Raw genomic sequence first — 22,473 nt, forward strand, 5'->3', positions numbered from 1 at the left:
GAAGGCTGATGGCACCACAAAAGTCTCATCTGGAAGCAACCTTAGTTACAAGATTATAGTTTTAGGGGGTTGGGGTTGGTCTAAATGACCTTTCGGGTTTCCCTTACAGCCAAGTGCCTAGGACTGAAAAGAGATTCAGAATCCCTTCCAACTATGCTGGCCTTACAGGGTGGGGCCTCGGCCTTCTGTGGCCTTGCTGGAATCTGCCGGTGTCTCATATTTCCCACCATGGCAGGAAAGTCTTGGGGAAGGGGTCAGTTCCTACCCTCCACTTGCTTCTCTTCCCCACAGGGCAGCTGATTTTCAACCAGGACCTTAAGCAAATGATGCACCGGGCTGGCAGTTATATTTGGCACACTGAGGAGTTGGCCATAGTCCATTGGTCTATTATGACTATTACACAACTCTGTGGTGGACAGTGGAGGCTGGTGGCTCTGAAGTCTTTGCACCTTGGAGAGCTCCTTTAGAGTTCTGACTGGTTCTGACTGAAACCTGGGGTGGATTCATCGCCCCACTGACTTCAGAGCCACCAGCCTTCAGCAGTGGTGGAGTATGATCAGCAGGATGGCTGCAACATTAGATGTATCATTTATTTTATTAATGTATTTATTACATTTCTATACCGCCCAATAGCCAAAGCTTCTCTCCTACATTGGGAGAGAGGAGTCACACTGTAATCCCTAACTCGTTCAACCCCACACACACCTCCATGGGTAATTAAATGTGAAATTTAATTTAATTAATGTGACCATATCACACGAGACAATCTCCATGTGGGTTGCATGCTGGAGAAGTTTCCTGTGCAGAACTGTAAGAGCTGATCTTGTTAAGAGAGCTTTCGCCAGCCTGGTGTCCTCTAGATGTGTTGGACTAGAACTCCCAGCATGGCTTGCTGGGGGATGTTGGGAGTTGTAGTCCAACACATCTGCAGAGCACCTGGTTGCGCAGAGCTCAGTTAAGACCATGAGCTGGAAGAAAATCCCAGATTGAATGTCAGATCAGCCATGAACATACTGGAGGGATCCAGGGATGCCACCAGCCATTCTTGGACCTTCAAACAGTGTTTGTTGTCAGGGCTGGCCCTGGGATATATAGCATAATGGGCGAGGAGTACTTTTGGTACCCCCGCCCCCGTGGCCAGCTTTTCAGGGCCACCCAGAGGGTTTAGAAGACCTGGTGCAGGTGTGATATTGGGGGCCCTGCTGCTGCCCCCTGCAAGGACCCATGCATATGTTTACAAATCTGGGGGCCACATGAGAGAATTATTGCATGCACGGGCTGTATTTGAAGTGCTAAGTGCTCGGCAACGTTGCCTCAAAGTGAACCTGTGTTCCACTGATTTTTACGTAGTACAGATGACATCAAAGCTGAAATTCAAAAAGGAACCTACTTTAAAGCTAACTGAAGGAAGATCATTTTTGTAGTTAGTACCCAATCAACCTGTAGAACCTTGAAACAAAGGCTACAGACGCTTTCTTTTTGCCCCTTTAGCTCACTGCAGACAGTATGTTAAAAACACACACACACAGCCAGTGAGCTCAGCTTGGAGCTCCTTCAGTTCAGCTTGGTGCCCCTCTCAGCTCAGTTTGGCACCCCACCCCTTCAGCTGGGTGCCCCAGGTGACCACCCAGTTCTCCCACCCCTAAGACCAGCCTCGTTTGTTGTTTCCACTCCAAGCTTCCAGGTCAGTGATGATAACATCCAGGGAAAACCCAGAGCTTCACATTTTCTTTCTTTCTTTACATTTTTATACCACCTTTCTGCACTGAAATATACTCAAGGCAGTTCACAATAAATCAACAAACAAAAACCCCAGCGGTCAAAACATCAATGAGGCCAAATTAAGAGCACCCTCAGTGGAATAAAATCGCCTTTGCCACCCTCCAAAAGGCAGGTAGCGATGGGGGCGGGCAGGCACACCTCCCTCCGCAATTACTCCACAACGTAGGCAGTTTTAGCACTCCTTCCAGCCCAATTCCTGAGCCAACAGTGATCCCGAGTGTTAAGCCATGCCCAGAGAAGGTTCATGCAGCCTCAAAAGCCTCCAGGAAAGGAGATCCCACAAATTCGTTGCCCCTGCCAGAAGGTGGAAGCAAGCTAGAAGCATCCAGTTTCACACATTTATTCCACCTCACCATCAAGTGTCACACAAGCCTTTGCTGGTACTACTTACTTTTTAGCAGCCTCACTCCCTTCTACTGGTACCACAGCAAGAAGGAAAGAAAAGGAAGCCACAGAAGAGAATGTTGTTTTGAGATAGCCAAGAACAGACCAACAGCAGTGGTTGTGACATTAGTAGGAAGCCAACACGCCCTGGATTGGGCCTGTCCTGTCATGACTAAGATCTCTACCTGCTAATGAAAGCAATGCGCCTACTGCATCAGGCGAGATGTCACAATACTAATTACATGGCTGAAACAGAGCAAGAGTGTAGAAGTGGGCTTGCGTTCTTAAACTGATGATGGACAGGCAACACAAACCTGTTGCTTCTGAAGGACTGCTTTTCCCAGCACCAACACTTTCTCTCTCTCTCTCTCTCTCTCTCTCTCTCTCTCTCTCACACACACACACACACACACACAGCTTGATCCAAAATGGAACATAAGAGTCATGCTGGATCAGACCAAAGGTCTTTCTAGTCCATCATTCTGTTTGTATAGTGCTCAACCAGATGCCTATAGGAAGCTACAACGGAACATGACTGGAGTAGCATCCTCCCAATTGTATCCCGCAGCAACTGGTATACAGAGGCGTGCTGACTCTGATAGTGGAGCTGATATTTTATTTTTATTTACAAGATTTATATACCACTCTACATCCAACAGGACTCCCAAGCAGTGAACAATAAAAGAAAGAAAACAGAATATATAGCCAGCTATCTGGACTGGTAGCCATTGATAGCCTTCTCCTCCGTTAATTTGTCCAACCCCTTTTTAAAGCCATCCAAACTGGTGGCCATCACTACATCTTGTGGTAACAAATTCCATAGTTTAACTGCTGTGTCTGGCACATTTAGCTTTGTTGGATGATCCCAGGTTTTAGTATTATGAGAGCGGGAGAACACTTGGAATCCTGTGTAGAGTTCTGATCACTGCACCTTAAGAAGGATATTGTAGATCTGGAAAAGGTGCAGAAAGGGGTAACCAAAATAATCAAGGGGCTGGAGCAACCCCACTGTGAGGAAAGGTTACACTGGGGCTTTTTAGCTTAGAGAAAACACAAGTAAGGAGCAATATTTTCTCCCTATCCACTTGTTCCACACCATGCATAATTCTATGGTCCTCTACCATGTCCCTCGTTCCTTGCCTTTTCTCTAAGCTAAAATGCCCCAAACAGTGTAACCTTTCCTCGTAGAGGAGTTGCTCCAGCCCTTTGATCATTTTGGTTGCCCTTTTCTGCACCTCCTCCAGATCTGCAATATCCTTTTTTCAGGTGTAGTGATCAGACCTGTACACAGCATTCCAGGTGTAATCACACCACAAATTTGTATAACAGCTTTATGATATTGGCAGCTTTATTTTCAATCTCTTCCCTAATTATTCCCATTGTGGAGTTTGCCTTTTTTCACAGCTGAATCACCGTGGGTCGACACTTTTATCAAGCTATCCACCACAATTCCAAGATCTCTTTCTTGATCATTCACCACCAGCTCAGATCGCATCAGTGTACATATGGCTAGGGCTTTTTGCCCCAATGTGCATGATTTTTACACTTGCTTATATTGAGCCACATTTGCCATTTTAATGCCCATTCCTCCAGTTTGGAGAGGTCATCAGCAAAACTTGGCCACCTCACTGCTCACTCCTAACTCCAGATCATTTATGAACAAATTAAAGAGAACCGGACCCAGTAAAAATCTGCACAGGCACTGCCTGTGGATGAACATCAGACCCACAGCAGGAGGATTATCACAACCTGATACTTGGGGTTCTCTATACACCTCAGTTCTCCCAATTGACCAAGGACAGTCCCTGTCTACTACTGCTGTAATAAAACACTAACTTCTGTAACCAAATCTGTCTGGTATAGGGGGATCAGTCCCAACCAGACCTGGGATCTAGAAAGAGTTGGAGAAATGAGGCTGCACACAAGTGGTTCCATGTGGACCCATGGCCTGGTTGAAGTCCACCAGGAAAAGCACCTTCAGTGTGGTGGCCCCCTTCCTGTGGAACTCCCTGCCTTTGGAGGTCAGGCAGGCACCATTGTTGTGTTCCTTTCAGTGCCTGAAGACATTGTTATTTCGAGAGGCCTTTCTTGAGTGATCAGCTGCAGTTTATTAAATTTGCCTTATTGGAATTCGTCTTTTTAAAAAGTTTCAACCTGATGTCTTATTCTTTTATTGCTGTTCACTACTCCGAAATCTTTTGATGTGGAGCTGTATATAAATATTGCAATAAAATAGATAAATAAGTGCTCTTCTAACCTGAGATTGCTCTATTGATTACACCAACAACTTATATAGAATTTGCACTTCAAATCACAGATATCAGATACAAATGGAATTTAGTTGCTATCCAATCATACTCAAGTCACCACTCACCACAATGGGAGGCCAACCCCACTCAGTGAGACTTTGCTCTGGAGATGATGGGGTCTCAAGGTGCACACACCTTCCTGATGTATTGAGAACTCCATCGGGGACTGTTCCCAGGCCCACTTTATATCCATTAGTCCACAGTCATTGCATCACCTCACCAATGTTTAGTCATTGACCCACGAGTCAGTAGACTTATCGCTGAAGGTGCAATGCCCTGGGTGAGCCTACCACAAACCCGGTTGTTATTCCAAAGGATGTTACAATGGCTATAGTTCTATTATTGCACAGGATGTTGTAAATTCTGATATGACTGTTGCTGGCTTTTCACCCAGTTTTCAGAAGGGCTTATAGCAAGATTTCTGAGGCCCCTACTACTCCATAGCTCACGTCCTGGCTGAAATCCACCATCACTCATACTACGGGAACCCATTCACCTAAAATCTAATATGAACTATGGATACACAAACACTGATACATTCATGATAACACATAAAATCAAATGCGACACAGAAGGTTGATTTTAGCTCTCTTTTTTCCATCTTTTGTTTTCCATTTGTTTTATTCTCTCACTTCCAAGTACCAAAACACACATCAAGTGCCCATTGTTCAGTTCCCAGATGTATAGCATAGTATTGGGAGCTTGTTCTTTTTCTGTTTTCTACAACTTCACCCCGGTCTTATCCATTTCCTCTCTCCTCCTTTGTTGTAATGGGATTCCATCTGGATACAACCCATTCCCATCCCTACCTTGTATCCCTCCTCTAGTACTTCCTCTGTGTGACTTTTCTTGTCCTTTATTCCTTCTTCGTCCTTGTGGCCACTGCTGTCCTCCTCCACTATTACTATATGTAGTGGCTCTTGGTTGCCCTACATATGACACCTTTTCTTGTCCTCCTGGTGGTAGCCCGTTTTTGGTTATTCCCTGTATTGCTCTCACTAAAGTCTCCCAAGCAGGTTCTCTTGTTTCCCAAGGCGCTTCATGCAAATTCTCAGCCCGTCCAGCAGGAGAAGGCGGATTAGTGCCCTGTTTGGTGTTGTGTCCCGCTAAAATTTGTTCTACCATCAACATAGTCATAAAATGTTCCCCATCTTCCCTATGCTTGTGTGTTAAAGTTAAAGCTGCCAGTTGCAGCTTTTTTCATCCTAGCTATTTTCTGCCAATGCCTCAAGTACGGACATATATGGTCTGGTCCCTGTAGAAGTTCTATTCACTATCTGTGTAAAGGGTGCAGTGGCACAAGCCCACATCATCTTCATTACTTTGGTCCCAGTCATATCATAATTTTCTACTGCTTGGATGACGACCACACCCCAGTCAATTCTGCTAGATTCTTTTAGGGGTCCTAATTCTGCTGCTAATTACCTTATGTCTCCTGGAGACATTTCCTTGACTGCTGTTGTGGTTGTAACTGGTCCTGCTCTGCCCTTGCCTGAAATGCCTGTGCTGCTTCGTTTGTGTTTTGCTTGGTGACCATGGAGTCGTGTATCAAACTTCCTGGGGTGCTGGCTGAGGACCATTCTAGCTTCTTTCAGGAGGAGGCTGTTCATTTGGGCCAATTTCCAAGCGGCCCATCCCCACTCTAAGGGGTCATTGGGGTTCGGCACTGGCAATCTACTGACTAGCTGCTGTGCCTCCTCTGGGGTTAAGATCCTGGTGCTCATAGTGACTGTGGTTCACGGGGCGCCCACTGGCACGCCCTGTGCCAGTGGTTGTGGGTCAGTCCTGGCTCTTTGGGTAATTGAGGCTACCTTGGAGCTCAGCGAATTGCAGCGTGGTTTATCTGAGCAACCCTCATCAAAGCAACGAAAATCAAAGTTCTTGCGTGGCCATTCCCCATGATGCAAGCTCCTTGCAACTTGGCGGATGTCATTTCTCGTTCTAGTTTATGCAGCCATTCCTCCATCAGAGGATCCTTAGATCCTGATGGAGGTCTTAGTGTTACGATGTTCACAAGAGCTTGAAGCCCTGGCATCTGTCTGACTACCATTTCTTTATGTTCACATTATTCCTGCCAGTTTTCTGCCTCTCTTTTATGTACATGTACTCTATCTTTAAGTCCCTGCACTATTACTACTTAATCCAAAGCTGTGCTCTTAATTTAGTATTCTCATCAGTTTTCTTTTCTAGTTCTGTCTCAGCTTGCTGACTTCTCTGCTTTTCATGGGAACATCAATCCCATCTGTCCTTGACTGCTAGATATACTAATCCTACTGCTGCTGGAGTTTTTTCCCTTATCTTATGTAGGATTACGTATCTGGTGAGAATTTATCTTCTAAGACTCTGCCATCCCGTGGCACAGCCCAAAGCCTGCCAACATCTTTTGCCACTCAGGTAATGGCAGTTTCAGTCACTTTAACAGGATTGCCTCATTCTCAATCCCAGTAGGACCCCCTGATCCTGAACCTTTGGGACTGGTCCCTTTCTTAAACTTCATTTGGTCAGTGCCAATTGAGGCATCCTCGAATCTCTGACACTAGTGAACAAAGCAATACCAGTCGAGTCACCCCCGAACTAGTGAACAAAACAATATCAGTCAAGTCACCCTCGAACCACTGGTATGCAGGTTGCACAACTTGCGGCAGTACTACTCCCCCTCTTAGAATGATTGAAACAATTAAAAAAAATGGAAATGTGGGGGTGGGGCTAAAAAGAGGAGGAGGAGGAGATGAAGAAAAAGAAGAAGAAGAAGAAGAAGAAGAAGAAGAAGAAGAAGAAGAAGAAGAAGAAGAAGAAGGGTGGAAAATTTTAAGAGACTTTGGGGACAATATGGCCAAACAATATGGCTATTACCCCTAACAGATGCAAAACAGGGAAGAAATAGAAAGCTAGTTTATATTGTCAGGTATGAGCAGGGCAGAATAACTAGTCAGTATAGCAATAAATAGAATGAGGAGGCTAAAATACAAGCAATAAATAATAAAAGAGTGGGAAGAGCAAAGCAAATGATACCAACGGCAAGCAATTGGAGAGATACGTAGACAGGTTAACTAGAAAGAAAAAAGCTAGAATGCAGGAACGCAAGCAAAAGGGTCAGGAAAAGATAAGACATGGGGTATTTCAGGTCTGGCTAAAAGGAAAAATATAAATGAATCATAATAGCCTTATGAACTGTAGTTGCTTAAGTGTGTGATCCTATGCATGTTTAGACGGAAAGATGTCCTACAACTCCCAGCATGTCCCAGCAAGCATGGCTGCCTGGGCATGCTGGGAATTGTAGGACTTTTTCCATCTAAACATGCATAGGATTGTGCCCTAAGTCTATTTTCAGCTTGAAGGAGGAATGAAAGAAGTAAAAGTAACAAATTATAGGGAAGCTTTTAGGTCATTTGGTGTTCAAGGATTTTTTTTATTTTTTGGTTAGCTGTTGTCTAGGGTAAAAGCCATCTTATTTATTCATTCATTTCATTTCATTTCTATACCTCCCAAGAGCCAAAGCTCTAAGCTACCAGATGTTGTTGATTTAGTTTTGGTTTGTCCAGCAGGTGTGAAAACAAAGTTGAAACAGGGAAAAGAGCAATAGAAGGAACAATAACAAAAAGCCACAGTGAACATTTACCAGAAAGTAGAAATATATTTTTGTTACCCCAGCTCAATGAACTACGCAACTTCTGGTTTGTATGGGGATTGGGGGGAGTTGGTAGCAGAGTATGTTTTTAAGTTCCAGGTTGCTGGCACAATAGTTTTAAAAGAATAAGCCAGATCTAAATAATAAAAATAATAAGTTGTGGTTTGATAGTTTGAAACACAGGCATAATGAGTCTTACTGGGCTAAAAAAAGACTGACTTTGGAAAACTTGTTTAAGAGAGAGAGAGAGAGAGAGAGAGAGAAATAAAGCAAAAAGTTAATATTTATTTTTTTATTTATTACATTTCTATACTGCCCAATAGCTGAAGCTCTAATATTGCAGGGCAGTTCCATGAAAAATAATATAAGTAATAAAAAGGTAACACCCATGACCTATGTAAACCATTATGGCTATGTAGATCACAAGGATCCCCCAAAAGAAAAGAAATGTGTTCTTCGCATTTGTTCTCCTAGCAGGAGCGCTCCGATCAGTCATGCCCTTCTACAGTAGGCCAATCCATTATGCTGCCCCAAAACAGACACTGAACATCCCATGGCAATTAAGCATGCTCAGTCCTGACATGGCTGCTTTGGTGGGGTTGCCCTCTTAGGCTTGGGGGTGGGGTCGAAATATTTTTTCCCTACTTCTATAAACCACAGGGTTCCCCCAAGCATGCTGATACATCTTTCCTGTTTCTCAGTGGGCCCTGTTTTGGCTCCATTTCGTCGGCACTCACCACCTGCATTCACTATTAAAGGGAGTGACTTGATCAAACCAAACCTCACCAGCTGCAGCATGTGAAATGGCAGGTTATGCACTACGTGGTGGCTTAGTGTTCATTTACGTGCATGTGCATGGGAATCAAATGCCTCCAGTCTCACTCAAAGGTTGAACTTCTAGAGGTGTGTAAAACCTGAAGAATGTCAGCTCTAGAGTACAAGTGAGCAATTTAAAAACCATTTTTTAAAGACATTCTCCAAAATCTTCTCCAAAACCAAGAGAGAGACAAATGACTGAACAGTGTTATAACAAGGACAGGTACCCCAAAATATGGAATGTGCCTGCTCAAGAGGGAAAGTTGGAGACTATGGGCTTCTCCACATGGGGCTTTTATCCTGCGATTGGGATTGGTTACTCATGGAAGTTTGTGGGTCCTTTACATGGTATCATCAGACTCAGGGCCTCTCCCATGTTTCCTGACCCTTAACCCATTTTTTTTTTTAAAGATCGGAGATAATGAGCCATTTAAATACAGCGTGTTGAATTTCTCTGTGAAAACAGGAAGTCACTCAATCACAGGAGCTATACCACAACGCCATCTAGTGGCTGTATAATGAAACATATAGAACTCACAGATAAAGCGGGGGGAAGGGAAGCTCATGTAAAGGGACAATCGTAATCCCACAAAGAATCCGGAAGCAGAAGCCCCGGTAAAATTGTGGGATAAAAAGTTCTGTGTGGAGAAGCCCTATGACACATATAGATTAACAGTGCAATCCTATCTGCTACTGAGAAGGAGAAGGGCTATAGTCAGGGCCAAGCTAGATGAGATGCCCATCACACAATTAGCACAAGACCACAGCAAGAGGGGACAAAGGGTTAAAGCTTCCCCCCCCCCTCCACACCAAAGTCTCCACCCAGATGGGGACCTGCTCCTGCAACTCACTTTTTAAAAGCCAATCACGCAATTGCTAATTGCATCTTTGATTGGTGTCTCATCCCGTTTGGCCCACAGCGATAACAGCACACATGCTTTGCGTACAGAAGTGCCCAGGTTCTATCCTCAGCATCTCGCAGGGAAACCATCTGTCTGAAACCCTGGAGAACCAGGGCCTGTCAGTGCGAATACTGGGCTAGATGGACCAACGGCCCGACTCTCTCTATAAGGCAGCTTCCTATGTACCTAGAAGGAAGACCTGCCGAGTTGCTCCTAGGTATGTCTGTACAGCATGGTGTAGTGGCGAGAGTGTTGGACTGGGAGTCAGGCAATCCGGGATCTTGTCCCCACTCAGCCATGGAAGCTCCCTGGGTGACTTTGGGCCAGTCACAGACTCTCAGCCCAGCCTACCTCACAGGGTTGTTGTTGTGAGGATGAAATGGAGAGGAGGAGGAGGAGAATGTAAGCCGCCTCGGGTTCCTTGCAAGAGGAAAAAAGGCGGGATATAAATGCAATAAAATACATACATACATACAAGATTGCAGCCTAAAAAAATAGCAGGGGGTGTTAGCATTGCAGGCATTCTGAAATAAGCACAAGTAGATCTAGTGTGAGAGTATAAACTATAAACATTGCTTTAAACACGAGAGTAGGTTTTAATGGGTTTCTTTACATTACATTCAGATTCTTAAAAGCAGGTTATTTTAGGGGGCGCAACACAACAACAAAATCTCAAATAGTAATAAAAAACTTCAGTTAAGAATTGCTTTAAGTCACTGGTTTTTATCCAACCCTGCTCAGGGTGAGAAGTCCCACCACTTCTTCTGCTGTCTTCATTCATGGCACACTGGAGCAAGTTGTGGGGCCTGCTTACAATCGAGTGGTCGTTATGTGTTCACTAACGTCGCTGTCTTCGCTTGGTTTTAAATACCCATTTTCCAGGCTACCGCCGACTGTCTTGCTGGGCCTACAGAAAGGAAAGAAGGTTTAAAAGAGAGGAATAAATTTCTTTGCATGTAATATTCTGCTCAGTGTTGCAGAAATTGTGGAGTCACAGAATTTTAGATTTAGAAGGGAACTTGGGCTCGTTTAGTCCAATATCCTGCTCAATGCAGGAATTTTGCAACCACAACACCCCTTACGGCGGTCAGCCTCTGCTTGGATACCTCCAGCAAAGGAGAGTCCACCATCTCCTGAGGCAGTTTGTTTCACTGCTGAACAGCATTTACCATTAGGAAACTGCAGCTGTGCTGAGAAAACGTACGCATGTACATTCATCTCTTGATGACGGCAACATCAAGTGATGACTTACATGTGTAAGTCAGCCAGTGCAGATCATCTGCCAGTCATTAAGGCACAGTTCACACATTCAAGTCAGTCACTTGATTTCTAAATGCTTGACAGCAAAGGGTACAATCCTTTGCATGTGTGGGCAGAAAAATGTCCTACAACTCCCAGCATGCCCCAGCAGGGATAGCTGGCTGGGGAATGCTGGGAGTTGTAGGACTGTTTTCTGTCTAAACACGCATAGGATTATGCCCAAAATGCGCAAACTGCCTCCCCTGAAAAGCATTGTGTGTGAGGTGACATAAGGTGGGATGGAAGTTCTATCTGTGGCGTCAGATCTGTGATAGCTCATTCACCCATGATAGTCATCCCTTGATGTTGCAGTCATTAAGTGATGGCCATAAATTTCTGTACCAGCCCCAAACGCTGAGTCATCAAGTGATGTATATGCATATGGGAACCAGCCCTAAGGCTCTTCAGTGAGAATGACAACTCAGTGGGGTCAGCCTCATCTATAACGGTCATTCTTAATCCTTTACACTTTAAAAGAAAACCTTTCTGGGTTTTAGAACAGCCTTTCCCAGCCTGGTGCCCTCTAGATGTGCTAGACTGCAACTTACATCATCCCCAGCCAGCATGACATTGCTGGCTGGGGGTGATGGAATTTGTAATCCAACTCATCTGAAGGCTGGGGGAAGGCTGTTCCATATGCAAGGGAGCAGCACAAAAAAATCTGCCAAGCTTTTTGTTATGTATTCTGGGGGGCGGGGGGGGGGGCAGTATCTGCAGATTTTATGGAGGGTGCATTTCTTGGGTTCTGTGGACCTTGCTGTCCAGAATTCTCAGCCTGCTTGCTCCAAATTTGCAAGTCCATCATGCATTCTGAGTTATTATAATGCGAAGAACATTGATGTCGTTGAATGCTGCACTGTATATGTACAGTGTGGCTCCTTCCAAGGGAAGCTTCCACTTATAATTGTGGAGGGGCAGAGGAAAAGCCTCTTGGGGAGAAACTGGTTCTCATTAATAGGGATTAGCCTTCAAGGAATTCATGCCCTTACTACAGGTCAGCTTGCAGCAATTGTTAACAAATTTCCAAGTGTATTTTCTGAAGAATTGGGAGAATGCAAGGGGAAGCCAGTGTCATTCCATCTGGATCCATCTATTGCACCAATTTGCATGAAAGCCAGGAATGTGCCTTTTGCATTGCAGGAAAAAATTGAAGAAGGGCTTGAGCATCTCATCAAGCAAGGTGTGCTAGAACCAGTTCCACAAACCCAGTTGGCTATGCCTATTAATGCCTAAAGGTGAGACTGTGTAGGGATTACAAGCGCACTGTGAATAAGGCACTTAAGCAGCATCCATACCCAGTGCCTGCTGTCAATCAACTCCTCGCTGTTCTTGGTGGAGGGAAGGTCTTTGCAAAACTTGATCTGGCCCAAGCATATCAACAGCTGGTCGTTGATGATGCTACAGCAGATGCCCAAACAATAATCACTCATCGAGAGGCATTCCGAGTAAAGTTTCTGCGATTCGGAATTTCTGTGGCCTCTGGACTGTTCCAACCATTCATGGAAGCCCTACTTTCTGGAATTCCAGGTGTTGTACCATATTTTGACCATGTCCTGCTCATGGGATCAGCAGAGGAAGAGCTTGCTGAATGACTTCAAGAAGTCCTACATCGTTTTGACACATCCAGTATTCGTGTAAAAAAGGAGAAATGTGAAATTGGAACCTCCAGCATAACATTTTTGGGCTGTAGTACTGATGCTTCTGGCATTCACCCCACTGATGAAAAAATATGTGCAATTCACAATGCACCTGCTCCAAAAACAAAGCAGGAACTTCAAGCCTTCTTGGGACTTCTCAATTTCTACCCTGTGTTTCTTCCACAAAAGGCTGCCATTGCTGAGCCACTGCATCGCTTGCTGGGAAAGGGAGTTCCATGGAAATGGACCAGCCAGCATGAGAAGGCTTTCCAGAATGCCAAACACTTGTCGAGTTCAAATTCTGCACTTGTACATTATGATGAAAAAAACCCACTTATTTATTTATTTATTACATTTATATCCCGCCTTTTTTCCTCCAAGGAACTCAAGGTGGCGTACATAATCCTCCTCCTCTTCCATTTTATCCTCACAACAACAACCCTGTGAGGTAGGTTGGGCTGAGAGTATGTGACTGGCCCAAAGTCACCCAGTGGGCTTCCATGGCCGAGTGGGGACTAGAACCCAGATCTCCCGACTCCCAGTCCAGCACTCTAGCCACTTACACCATGCTGGTAGTAATCCTTACTACCGATGCTTCTTTCGGGAAGCTGTGCTAAGCCACAAATTTCCAGATGGCACAGAGGCAGCAACTGCTTATTATTCAAGGACTATGTCATCCATTGAAAGGAACTTTGCACACATTGACAGAGAAGCCTTGGCTGTTATCGCAGGGGTCAAAAAGCTCCACAACTATCTCTATGGCCATGCTTTTGAAATACACATGGACCACAAGCCTCTTCTAGGAATCTTCTCTCCTGGTAAGCCTACTCCCTGCATACTATCCCCCCACATGCAGTGCTGGAGCATTCTGCTCCATGCTTATGATTATACACTTGTCTACAAGCCAGGAAAGGCAACAGCAAATGCCGATGGGTTGAGTCAGGTACCATTTCAAATTCCAGATTTTGGTGTACCCCCTCCACTGGAAGTCTTGGTGCTTGAAGCCCTTCCTGACCCACCTCTTCAGGCTGATCAAATCGCTAGGCTGACTACTTGAGATCCTGTACTGGGTCATGTTTTAAACTGAGTATGGAGGGGATAGCCAGATGAGGAACGGCCAGAGTAATTTAAGCCATTCAGATGCCATCAGGATGAGATGTCTGCCCATAAAGGATGTCTGCTATGGGGAAACCATGTTGTTATTCCAGATAAGGTTCATCAAACCATCTTGACCATGCTGCATGCAGCTCATCCAGGGATCATTTGCATGAAAGCGTCGGCCAGGAGCTACGTCTGGTGGCCTGGTATTGACTCACATATTGAAAAAAGTGTAAATGAGGGACATCTGGTCGCAGCCATGTCGTCCTGCAGTGACTTGCAGAGCTCCGCAGGTTGCTTATCTCAAACAGCTGTGAAAAGGTTGAGAAACCTTTTTATCTTCCCCTGGAATTAAAAGGGGAAGCTTACAGTACCATCCGGATGAAATCTTGGAAGAACGGCTATTCCTGCGAAGAAACAGAGGGGCTGAAATCTAAGGTTAGATGCTGGAGTATCATCTACTGAATGCTGTTTGAAACTCCTAAGCAATTAGGAGACATAAGGACAAACAGCTCCAAATAGTATTTCTGAATTTAAACTACCAGCAATATCTGAGGACTTGTAATTAAATCTGCTTAAATGTTTGTTTTTTGTTTCTGCAATTATATTTGCTTCTTGTGCTTTTGAAAGTGGAGGATGGCAGTTGTTGTTGTTCAGTCGTTAAGTTGTGTCCGACTCTTCGTGACCCCATGGACCATAGCACGCCAGGCCTTCCTGTCCTCCGCTCTCTCCCGGAGTGTGCTCAAGTTCATATTCATTGCATCAGTGATGCTATCTAGCCATCTCATCCTCTGCCGTCCCCTTCTCCTTTTGCCTTCAATCTTTCCCAGCATCAGGGTCTTTTCCAGAGAGTTTTCTCTCCGCATTAGGTGGCCAAAATATTTGAGCTTCAGCATCTGTCCTTCCAATGAGAAGTCAGGGTTGATTTCCTTTAGGATGGACTGATTTGACCTCCTTGCAGTCCAGGGGACTCGTAAGAGTCTTCTCCAGCACCACAGTTCGAAAGCATCAATTCTTCGGCGCTCAGCCTTCCCTATAGTCCAGCTCTCACAGCCATACATTGCTACTGGGAAAACCATAGCTTTGATTAGATGGACCTTTGTCGGCAAGGTGATCTCTCTGCTTCTTACTATGCTGTCTAGGTTTGCCATAGCTTTCCTCCCAAGGAGCAAGCGTCTTTTAATTTCATGGCTACAGTCACCGTCTGCGGTGATCTTGGAGCCCAAGAAAATAAAATCTGTCACTGCTTCCATTTCTTCCCCTTCTATATGCCACGAAGTGATGGGGCCAGATGCCATGATCTTAGTTTTTTTAATGTTGAGTTTCAAACCAGCTTTTGCACTCTCCACTTTCACCCTCAACAAGAGGCTCTTGAGATCCTCTTCGCTTTCTGCCATTAGAGTGGTATTGTCTGCGTATCTGAGGTTGTTGATAATTCTCCCAGCAATCTTAATTCCGACCTCTGATTCATCCAACCCGGCGTTTCTCATTATGTACTCTGCATATAAGTTAAATAAGCAGGGTGACAATATGCAGCCTTGTCGTACTCCTTTCCCAATTTTGAACCAATCGGTTGTTCCATGTCCGGTTCTTACTGTTGCTTCTTGACCCTCATACAGGTTTCTCAGGAGACAGGTAAGGTGGTCTGGTACTCCCATCACTTTCAGAATTTGCCAGAGTTTGTTGTGATCCACACAATCAAAGGCTTTAGCATAGTCAATGAAGCAGAAATAGACGTTTTTCTGGAATTCTCTTGCTTTCTCCATGATCCAGCGAATGTTGGCAATTTGATCTCTAGTTCCTCTGCCTCTTTGAAACCCAGCTTGTACTTCTGGTAGTTCTCGGTTCACATACTGCTGAAGCCTAGCTTGTAGGATTTTGAGCATCACCTTGCTGGCATGTGAAATGAGCGCAATTGTATGGTAGTTTGAACACTCTTTGGCATTGCCCTTCTTTGGAATTGGGATGTAAACTGACCTTTTCCAGTCTTGTGGCCACTGTTGAGTGTTCCAAATTTGTTGGCATATAGAGTGCAGCAATTTAACAGCATCATCTTTTAGGATTTTAAATAGCTCAGCTGGAATACTGTCATCTCCGCTAGCTTTGTTGTTAGTAATGCTTCCTAAGGCCCACTTGACTTCATTCTCTAGGATGTCCAGCTCAAGTTCAGTGACCACACTATCATGGCTATCAGGGACATTAAGATCTTTCCTGTATAGTTCTTCTGTGTATTCTTGCCACCTCTTCTTAATCTCATCTGCTTCTGTTAAGCCCCTGCCTTCTTTGTCCTTTATCATGCCCATCTTTGCACAAAACGTTCCCTTGAGATCTCCGATTTTCTTGAAAAGATCCCTAGTATTTCCCATCCTATTGTTTTCCTCGATTTCTTTGCATTGTTCATTGAAGAAGGCCTTCTTGTCTCTCCTTGCTGTTCTCTGGAACTCTGCATTCAGTTGGATATATCTTCCCCTTTCTCCCTTGCTTTGCGCTTCCCTTCTTTCCTCAGCTACTTGTAAAGCCTCATCAGACAGCCACTTTGCTTTCTTGCATTTCTTTTTCTTTGGGATGGATTGAGTTGCTGCCTCCTGAACAATGTTACGGACCTCCGTCCATAGTTCCTCAGGCACTCTGTCTATCCGGTCTAATCTCTAAAATCTATTCCTCACCTCCACTGTATATTCATAATTTAAAACATTAGCAGACAAGAACCTTATTTGGACTGTCACCGTTGCACCTCATCATCCCCAAGCAACGGCCAAGCTGAACGGATGGTGCAGACAACAAAAGATGCCCTGAAGCGCATTGCAGGAGGAGACTGGCCAACACGCCTTGCCAGGTATCTCGTTGCTCAACATGTTACTCCTTGTGCAACAACAGGAGTCAGTCCGGCAAAGTTACTTATGGGGCAGCGTCTAAGCACTTGTCTTATTCATTTATTTTTAATTACATTTCTATACCGCCCAATAGCCGAAGCTCTCTGGGCAGTTCACAAAAATTAAAACCAAACAACACACAATAAAACAATTTAAAATATATAGAACATTAAAACCACAATATAACAATACAACCACAATAAAACCTAGCAGCAGTGCAGGAGTTTAAAATACAGACTTAAAACAGCAAAGCTAAACATTTAGAAAGCTAAAATGCTAAAATGCCTGGGAAAATAAAAAGGTCTTCACCTGGCGCCGAAAGGAATACAATGTAGGCACCAGGCGAACCTCACTAGGGAGCTCATTCCAGAGCCGGGGTGCCACAGCAGAAAAAGCCCTCCTCCTAGTAGCCACCCGCCTCACTTCCTTTGGCAGGGGCTCACGGAGAAGGGCTGCTGCTGATGATCTTAAGGTCCGGGCAGGCACATATGGGAGGTGGCGATCCTTCAGGTAACTTGGCCCCAAGCTGTTAAGGGCTTTGAATGTTAACACCAGCACTTTGAATCGGGCCCAGAAATGGACTAGCAGCCAGTGCAGCTGGAAAAGTACTGGCGTAATATGAGCTCGCAGGCCAGTCCATGTTAACAATCTTGCTGCCCTATTTTGGACCAGCTGAAGTTTCCGGACCGTTTTCAAAGGCAGCCCCACGTATAACGCATTGCAGTAATCCAGACGAGAAGTTATCAGAGCATGGATAACTGTAGCTAGGCTATCTCTGTCCAGATAAGGGCGTAGCTGGTATACCAGCCTAAGCTGATAAAAAGTGCTCCGTGCCACTGAGTTCACCTGTGCCTCAAGTGACAGTTCTGGATCCAAGAGCACCCCCAAACTACGAACCTGATCCTTTAGGGGGAGTGCAACCCCCTCCAGAACAGGTTGAATATCACCTAGCCGGGCAGACGAACCACCCACTAACAGTACCTCCGTCTTGTCTGGATTGAGTTTCAGTTTGTTAGCCCTCATCCAGTCCATTACCGTGCCCAGGCACTGATTCAGAACAGCCACTGCCTCACCTGGTTTTGATGAGAAAGAGAGGTAGAGCTGGGTGTCATCTGCATATTGATGGCACCTCAGCCCACACCTCCGGATAACCTCCCCCAGCGGTTTCATGTAGATGTTAAACAGCATGGGGGATAAAATAGAGCCCTGTGGAACCCCATGGCACAATTGTCATGGCACGGAGCAATAATCCCCCAGCACCACCTTCTGGAATCGGCCATCCAAGTAGGAGTGGAACCACTGTAGTGCAGTGCCTCCAACTCCTAACCCAGACAACCTATCCAGAAGGATACCATGGTCGATGGTATCGAAAGCCGCTGAGAGGTCCAGGAGAATCAACAGGGTCGCACTCCCCCTGTCCCTCTCCCGGCAGAGGTCATCCCACAGGGCGACCAAGGCAGTTTCCGTTCCAAAACCAGGCCTGAAGCCCGATTGAAATGGATCTAGATAATCCATTTCATTCAACAGTGCCTGGAGCTGTCCTACAACCACCCGCTCAAGCACCTTGCCCAGGAAGGGGATGTTGGCCACTGGCCTATTATTGTTAACATCCTCTGGGTCCAGGTTAGGCTTTTTCAGGAGTGGTCTAATTACTGCCTCTTTTAAAGCGGCAGGCACCACTCCCTCTCTCAAGGAGGAATTTACAACCTCCTGGACCCAGCCGGACAACCCCTCCTTGTTTGATTTAATAAGCCATGAAGGGCAAGGGTCAAGCACACAAGTGGTCAATCGGACTTGGCCAAGCACCTTGTCCGCATGCTCAGGCCTCAGTAACTGAAACTCATCCAATAAAACTGGACCAGACGGTGCTCTGAACACCTCTACCAATGGAACTGCATTAATGGTGGTGTCCAATTCATGACGAATCTGAGCGACTTTATCCTCAAAGTGCTGTGCAAACTTGTCACAGCGTACTACTGAGGGTTCCACAGTCTCTCTCCCTGGCCCAGAATGTAACAGGCCGCGAACCACTTGGAAAGCTCCACTGGACGACAATGAGAAGATGCAATCCTGGTGGAAAAGAACTGTCTCTTTGCCACCCTCACCGCCACAGAGTAGGCTCGATAGTGGGCTCTTACCTGTGTTCGGTCAGACTCAGTACGAGTTTTCCTCCACCTGCGTTCTAGCCGTCTCCCCTCTTGCTTCATTGCCCTCAGCTCAGGTGTATACCAAGGAGCTGGCCGGGCTCTGCTCAGAGGGAAAGGGCGCTTGGGCGTGATCGTGTCAACCGCCCGAGTCATCTCTGCATTCCACAGAGCGACCTGGGCTTCAACAGGAGCACCAGCCATACCAGCAGGAAAATCCCCAAGAGCCCTCTGGAATCCATCGGAATCCATTAATCTCCAGGGGCAGACCATTTTAATAGGTCCCCCACCCTTGCAGAGGGGAAAGGCCGCCAGGAGTCTAAACCTCAGCAGGAAGTGATCTGACCATGACAAAGGGACAGATGTTAATTCCTCCACTTTCAGATCACCATCCTCCTGCCCAATCGAGAAAACCAGATCAAGCGTGTGTCCTTTTATATGCGTTGGGCCGATGACATGTTGGGACAGCCCCATGGTTGTCATGGCGGCCATGAAGTCCTGAGCCGCCCCGGATACAGCGGCCTCGGCATGGAAGTTGAGATCCCCCAGGACCATCATCCTAGGGGTCCACAACACCAAGTCCGAGACCACCTCTGTCAGCTCAGGCAGGGAGTCTGATGGGCAGCGGGGTGGGCAGTACACCAACAGAATCCCTAATCTGTCCCAGGTACCCAACACAAGGTACAAACACTCAAGATCTGCACTCGAATGAGCAGGAAGCCTGGAGAGGGAGATTGAATTCCTATAGACCACGGCAACCCCCCCTCCCCGACCCTCAAGTCAGTGTTGGTGCTGCACCGAGTACCCAGGAGGGCACAGCTGGGAGATAGTGACCCCTCCCAGTTCCCCCACCCAGGTCTCAGTAATACATGCCAGGTCAGCCCCCTCATCCACAATCAAATCATGGATGAGGGAGATTTTATTTTGGGCCGACCTGGCATTCAGCAGCAGCACCACCAGACCCGAGGGCAGACTGGTAAGGCTGCCAGGAACCATCAGGCTGGGGGAAGAACCAGAAGAGGGGACAGCTGTAAGGTGTCTAGCCCCTCTTCTCCTCAGTCTTGTCCGTCTCCACCCAGACTTAGCTGAAGACTTACAAAGCAAACGGGGAACAAGCCCTGGATGAGGCCTTCCAGCTCCTACTCTCCGTTCATTTGCCCCACAAGATCAGGTGTTTGCTAGGAACTATGGTGCTGGACCGAGGTGGGTTCCTTCCTCTATCATTGAGGTCAATGGACCTCTGTCATACAAGGTCCAGTGTGCAGATGGTCAGTGTGGCATCGCCATGTTGACCAGCTGAGAAGGCGTTTTGGCCAGAGTGTGTTGTCATCAGCAGAGGTAGCTGCTGAAGATCTATCTGGAACTGATGTGTTTCTCTCGCCACCAGCTGAAGTGCCAGAACCATTAAGTGATGGGAGCAATACTCCTTCCTTACCTATGGCAGTTACTGAAAGGAAGTCATCTGAGCAAGCTACATCTCCTAGCTGAGTCCAGAGACCGAGCCGTGAAAGGGTACCTCCTCGTTGGCTGGAAGACTATGATAGCTAAGTGGGGAGGAATGTTAAGTATCTGGGGGGGGGGGGCGGTATTGTGGCTTAGTTATTGTTTTGAACCTTGGCAGTCCTGTAGAGCTGGGAGTATCAACAGTGGGTGGAGCTTCTGCTAAGTGGTCACTTCTGTGTGTGCTGAATTAAAGAACAGTTGTGTTTGAGGCCTGCTGATTCTGCAGTCATCCCTTCTACCTACACAATACTTTTAAAGTCCACTTAAAAGCCCCAACAGAGGTTGCCAAGGGGAATTATTGTGGGAGGGAATTCCACATATGTGTGACCACCACTGAAAAGGCCCTGCCCTTGAAATCTGTCAACCTGACCTGACTTAGTAGTGGGCCTGAAAATGGAGGCTCTGAGGGTGATATGGGTATAGACGGTCATTCAAATAACCCTGCCCCAAACTATTCAGGGCTTTGAAGTTGAGCCCAGAAAAGAATGGGTAACCAATGCAACTGATGCAAAAATTAGCATAATATGATCAAACCACCCGGTTGCCTCAAGCACTCTGACGACTGAATTTTGGAGCAGCTGAAATCTCCAGGCCTCCGTTAAAGGCAGCTCTATAAAGAGCTTTACTGCCATCTTAGTCTGGATGTAGTGAGTGAGTGCATAACTGGGACCAGGTTTGCTTCCCACAGATCATAGAGGCAAAGGGGCAAGGGGATGCGAAGCTGTCTTTAGAATCGCCAGCAGGACTTGCCTCTCCTTGCCTGCGATGTCATCCACATGGTCCAGAAGTTCCTTGCCACGCGTCTCCGGAAGGAGGAAGCAAAGGATTCCACCAGCCACGGCTGTGCTTCCAAATATCAACACAGGGATAGAAGCATGGTATTTCTCCAAGAGGCCAACCAGGGGTGAGATTATGCCAGCCACTCTGGCTATCATCTGGCACACCCCAGCTCCTGTCTGCCTGAGAAAGAAGGAAGACACAGAGGCAGGTGGAAAAGGGAGATGAAGAAACAGCTTTTGTTTACAACTGCTTGATTTGGGTTGCTCTATCCAGAAGATGCCAGTTTACCTGCTCTGAGAAGCATAGAAATGGTGCTTGATTCTGTAGTGCAGGAGTACAGAACTTCCAGCCCAAAGGCAAGATCAAGCCCCCTGTTTCCCCCCAAATAGCCAAGCCCAACCGCCATCTTTCCCCCAACCGACAATCATTGTGTAGTTTCCCAGCTTTTGTGCAGGTTTGTTCCCCCAGTCTAAAAGGTTGAAATGCCTCTCCTGAGGCTTAGCTACTGGCAGCAAAAACGTTATGCTAAAATATGGAGGTATTTCTGGCCACACACCCTTTGACTTTAGCCCCACCACCACCACTGGAACGCAGCCCCCGAGAGCTTCTCCAAAATGGAATTTGGCCCTTGGGTTGAAAGCAGTTCAACACCCCTGCTGCAGTAAGACAGCATTATTTGAGAAATCCGCTATTATTGCTACATAACAGGTACACACATCAAAGATTTATATTGACCTATATGCTCCACGTATTTCATGCAATTTTAAGTGTAAGCCACCTTGGGAGGGCTTCTGCCCCCAAAGTCATACAAAACATGTCTTAAATAAATAAACAAATAACTTATATACAGTCTCAGCATCTTAAAATTAAGCAGAATTGAAATAACTGCACACAGACATATTTTTAAGTCAAGAGTGGGTACTATGTACTTTTGGTTGCTGTAATAGCTATGTTATAAGCAGGTTCAACAGTGTTGCGTATTATTCTGCCATTCCATGTGACCATATTGCACACATGAAGAGTTTGGTATGTATGAATGTATGTATGTATGTATGTATGTATTTCTATACCACCCAATAGCCAAAGCTCTTTGGGCGGTTCACAAAAATTAAAACCAAACAGCACACAATAAAGCAATTTAAAATATATAGAACATTAAAACCACAATATAACAATACAACCACAATAAAACCTAGCAGCAGTGCAGGAGTTTAAAATACAGATTTAAAACAGCAAAGCTAAAAGTTTAGAAAGCTAAAATGCCTGGGAAAATAAAAAAGTCTTCACCTGGCGCCAAAAGGAATACAATGTAGGTGCC

General features: G+C 45.9%; 2 protein-coding genes across 4 annotated transcripts in view; both read right to left on the minus strand.

The window, feature by feature from the left end:
* The window catches only part of LOC146345207 (solute carrier family 22 member 13-like), a 57,448-nt gene extending 55,237 nt beyond the window's left edge, over positions 1-2,211 (minus strand). For 2 of the 3 annotated variants that reach the window (XM_084859415.1, XM_084859414.1), the window contains exon 1: positions 2,174-2,211. The gene's annotated coding sequence lies outside the window, so the exon portion shown is untranslated. The remainder of the gene's footprint in view (positions 1-2,173) is intronic. The other variant, XM_084859416.1, reaches the window with a different exon arrangement.
* Positions 2,212-10,373: 8,162 nt separating this feature from the next.
* Positions 10,374-22,473, minus strand: part of LOC146345208 (solute carrier family 22 member 13-like) — a 48,711-nt gene continuing 36,611 nt past the window's right edge. The window contains exons 9-10 of the mRNA XM_084855097.1: positions 21,126-21,335; positions 10,374-10,728 (exon numbers count right to left, since the gene is read on the minus strand). Of these exons, the coding sequence (XP_084711223.1) occupies positions 10,632-10,728; positions 21,126-21,335 (307 nt within the window). The 3' untranslated portion in view covers positions 10,374-10,631. The remainder of the gene's footprint in view (positions 10,729-21,125; positions 21,336-22,473) is intronic.

The sequence above is a fragment of the Heloderma suspectum genome, chromosome 5, assembly GCF_057233095.1.
Source record: "Heloderma suspectum isolate Gila_16-S chromosome 5, 16-S_ref, whole genome shotgun sequence".
In the NCBI taxonomy this organism is placed as follows: domain Eukaryota; kingdom Metazoa; phylum Chordata; class Lepidosauria; order Squamata; family Helodermatidae; genus Heloderma; species Heloderma suspectum.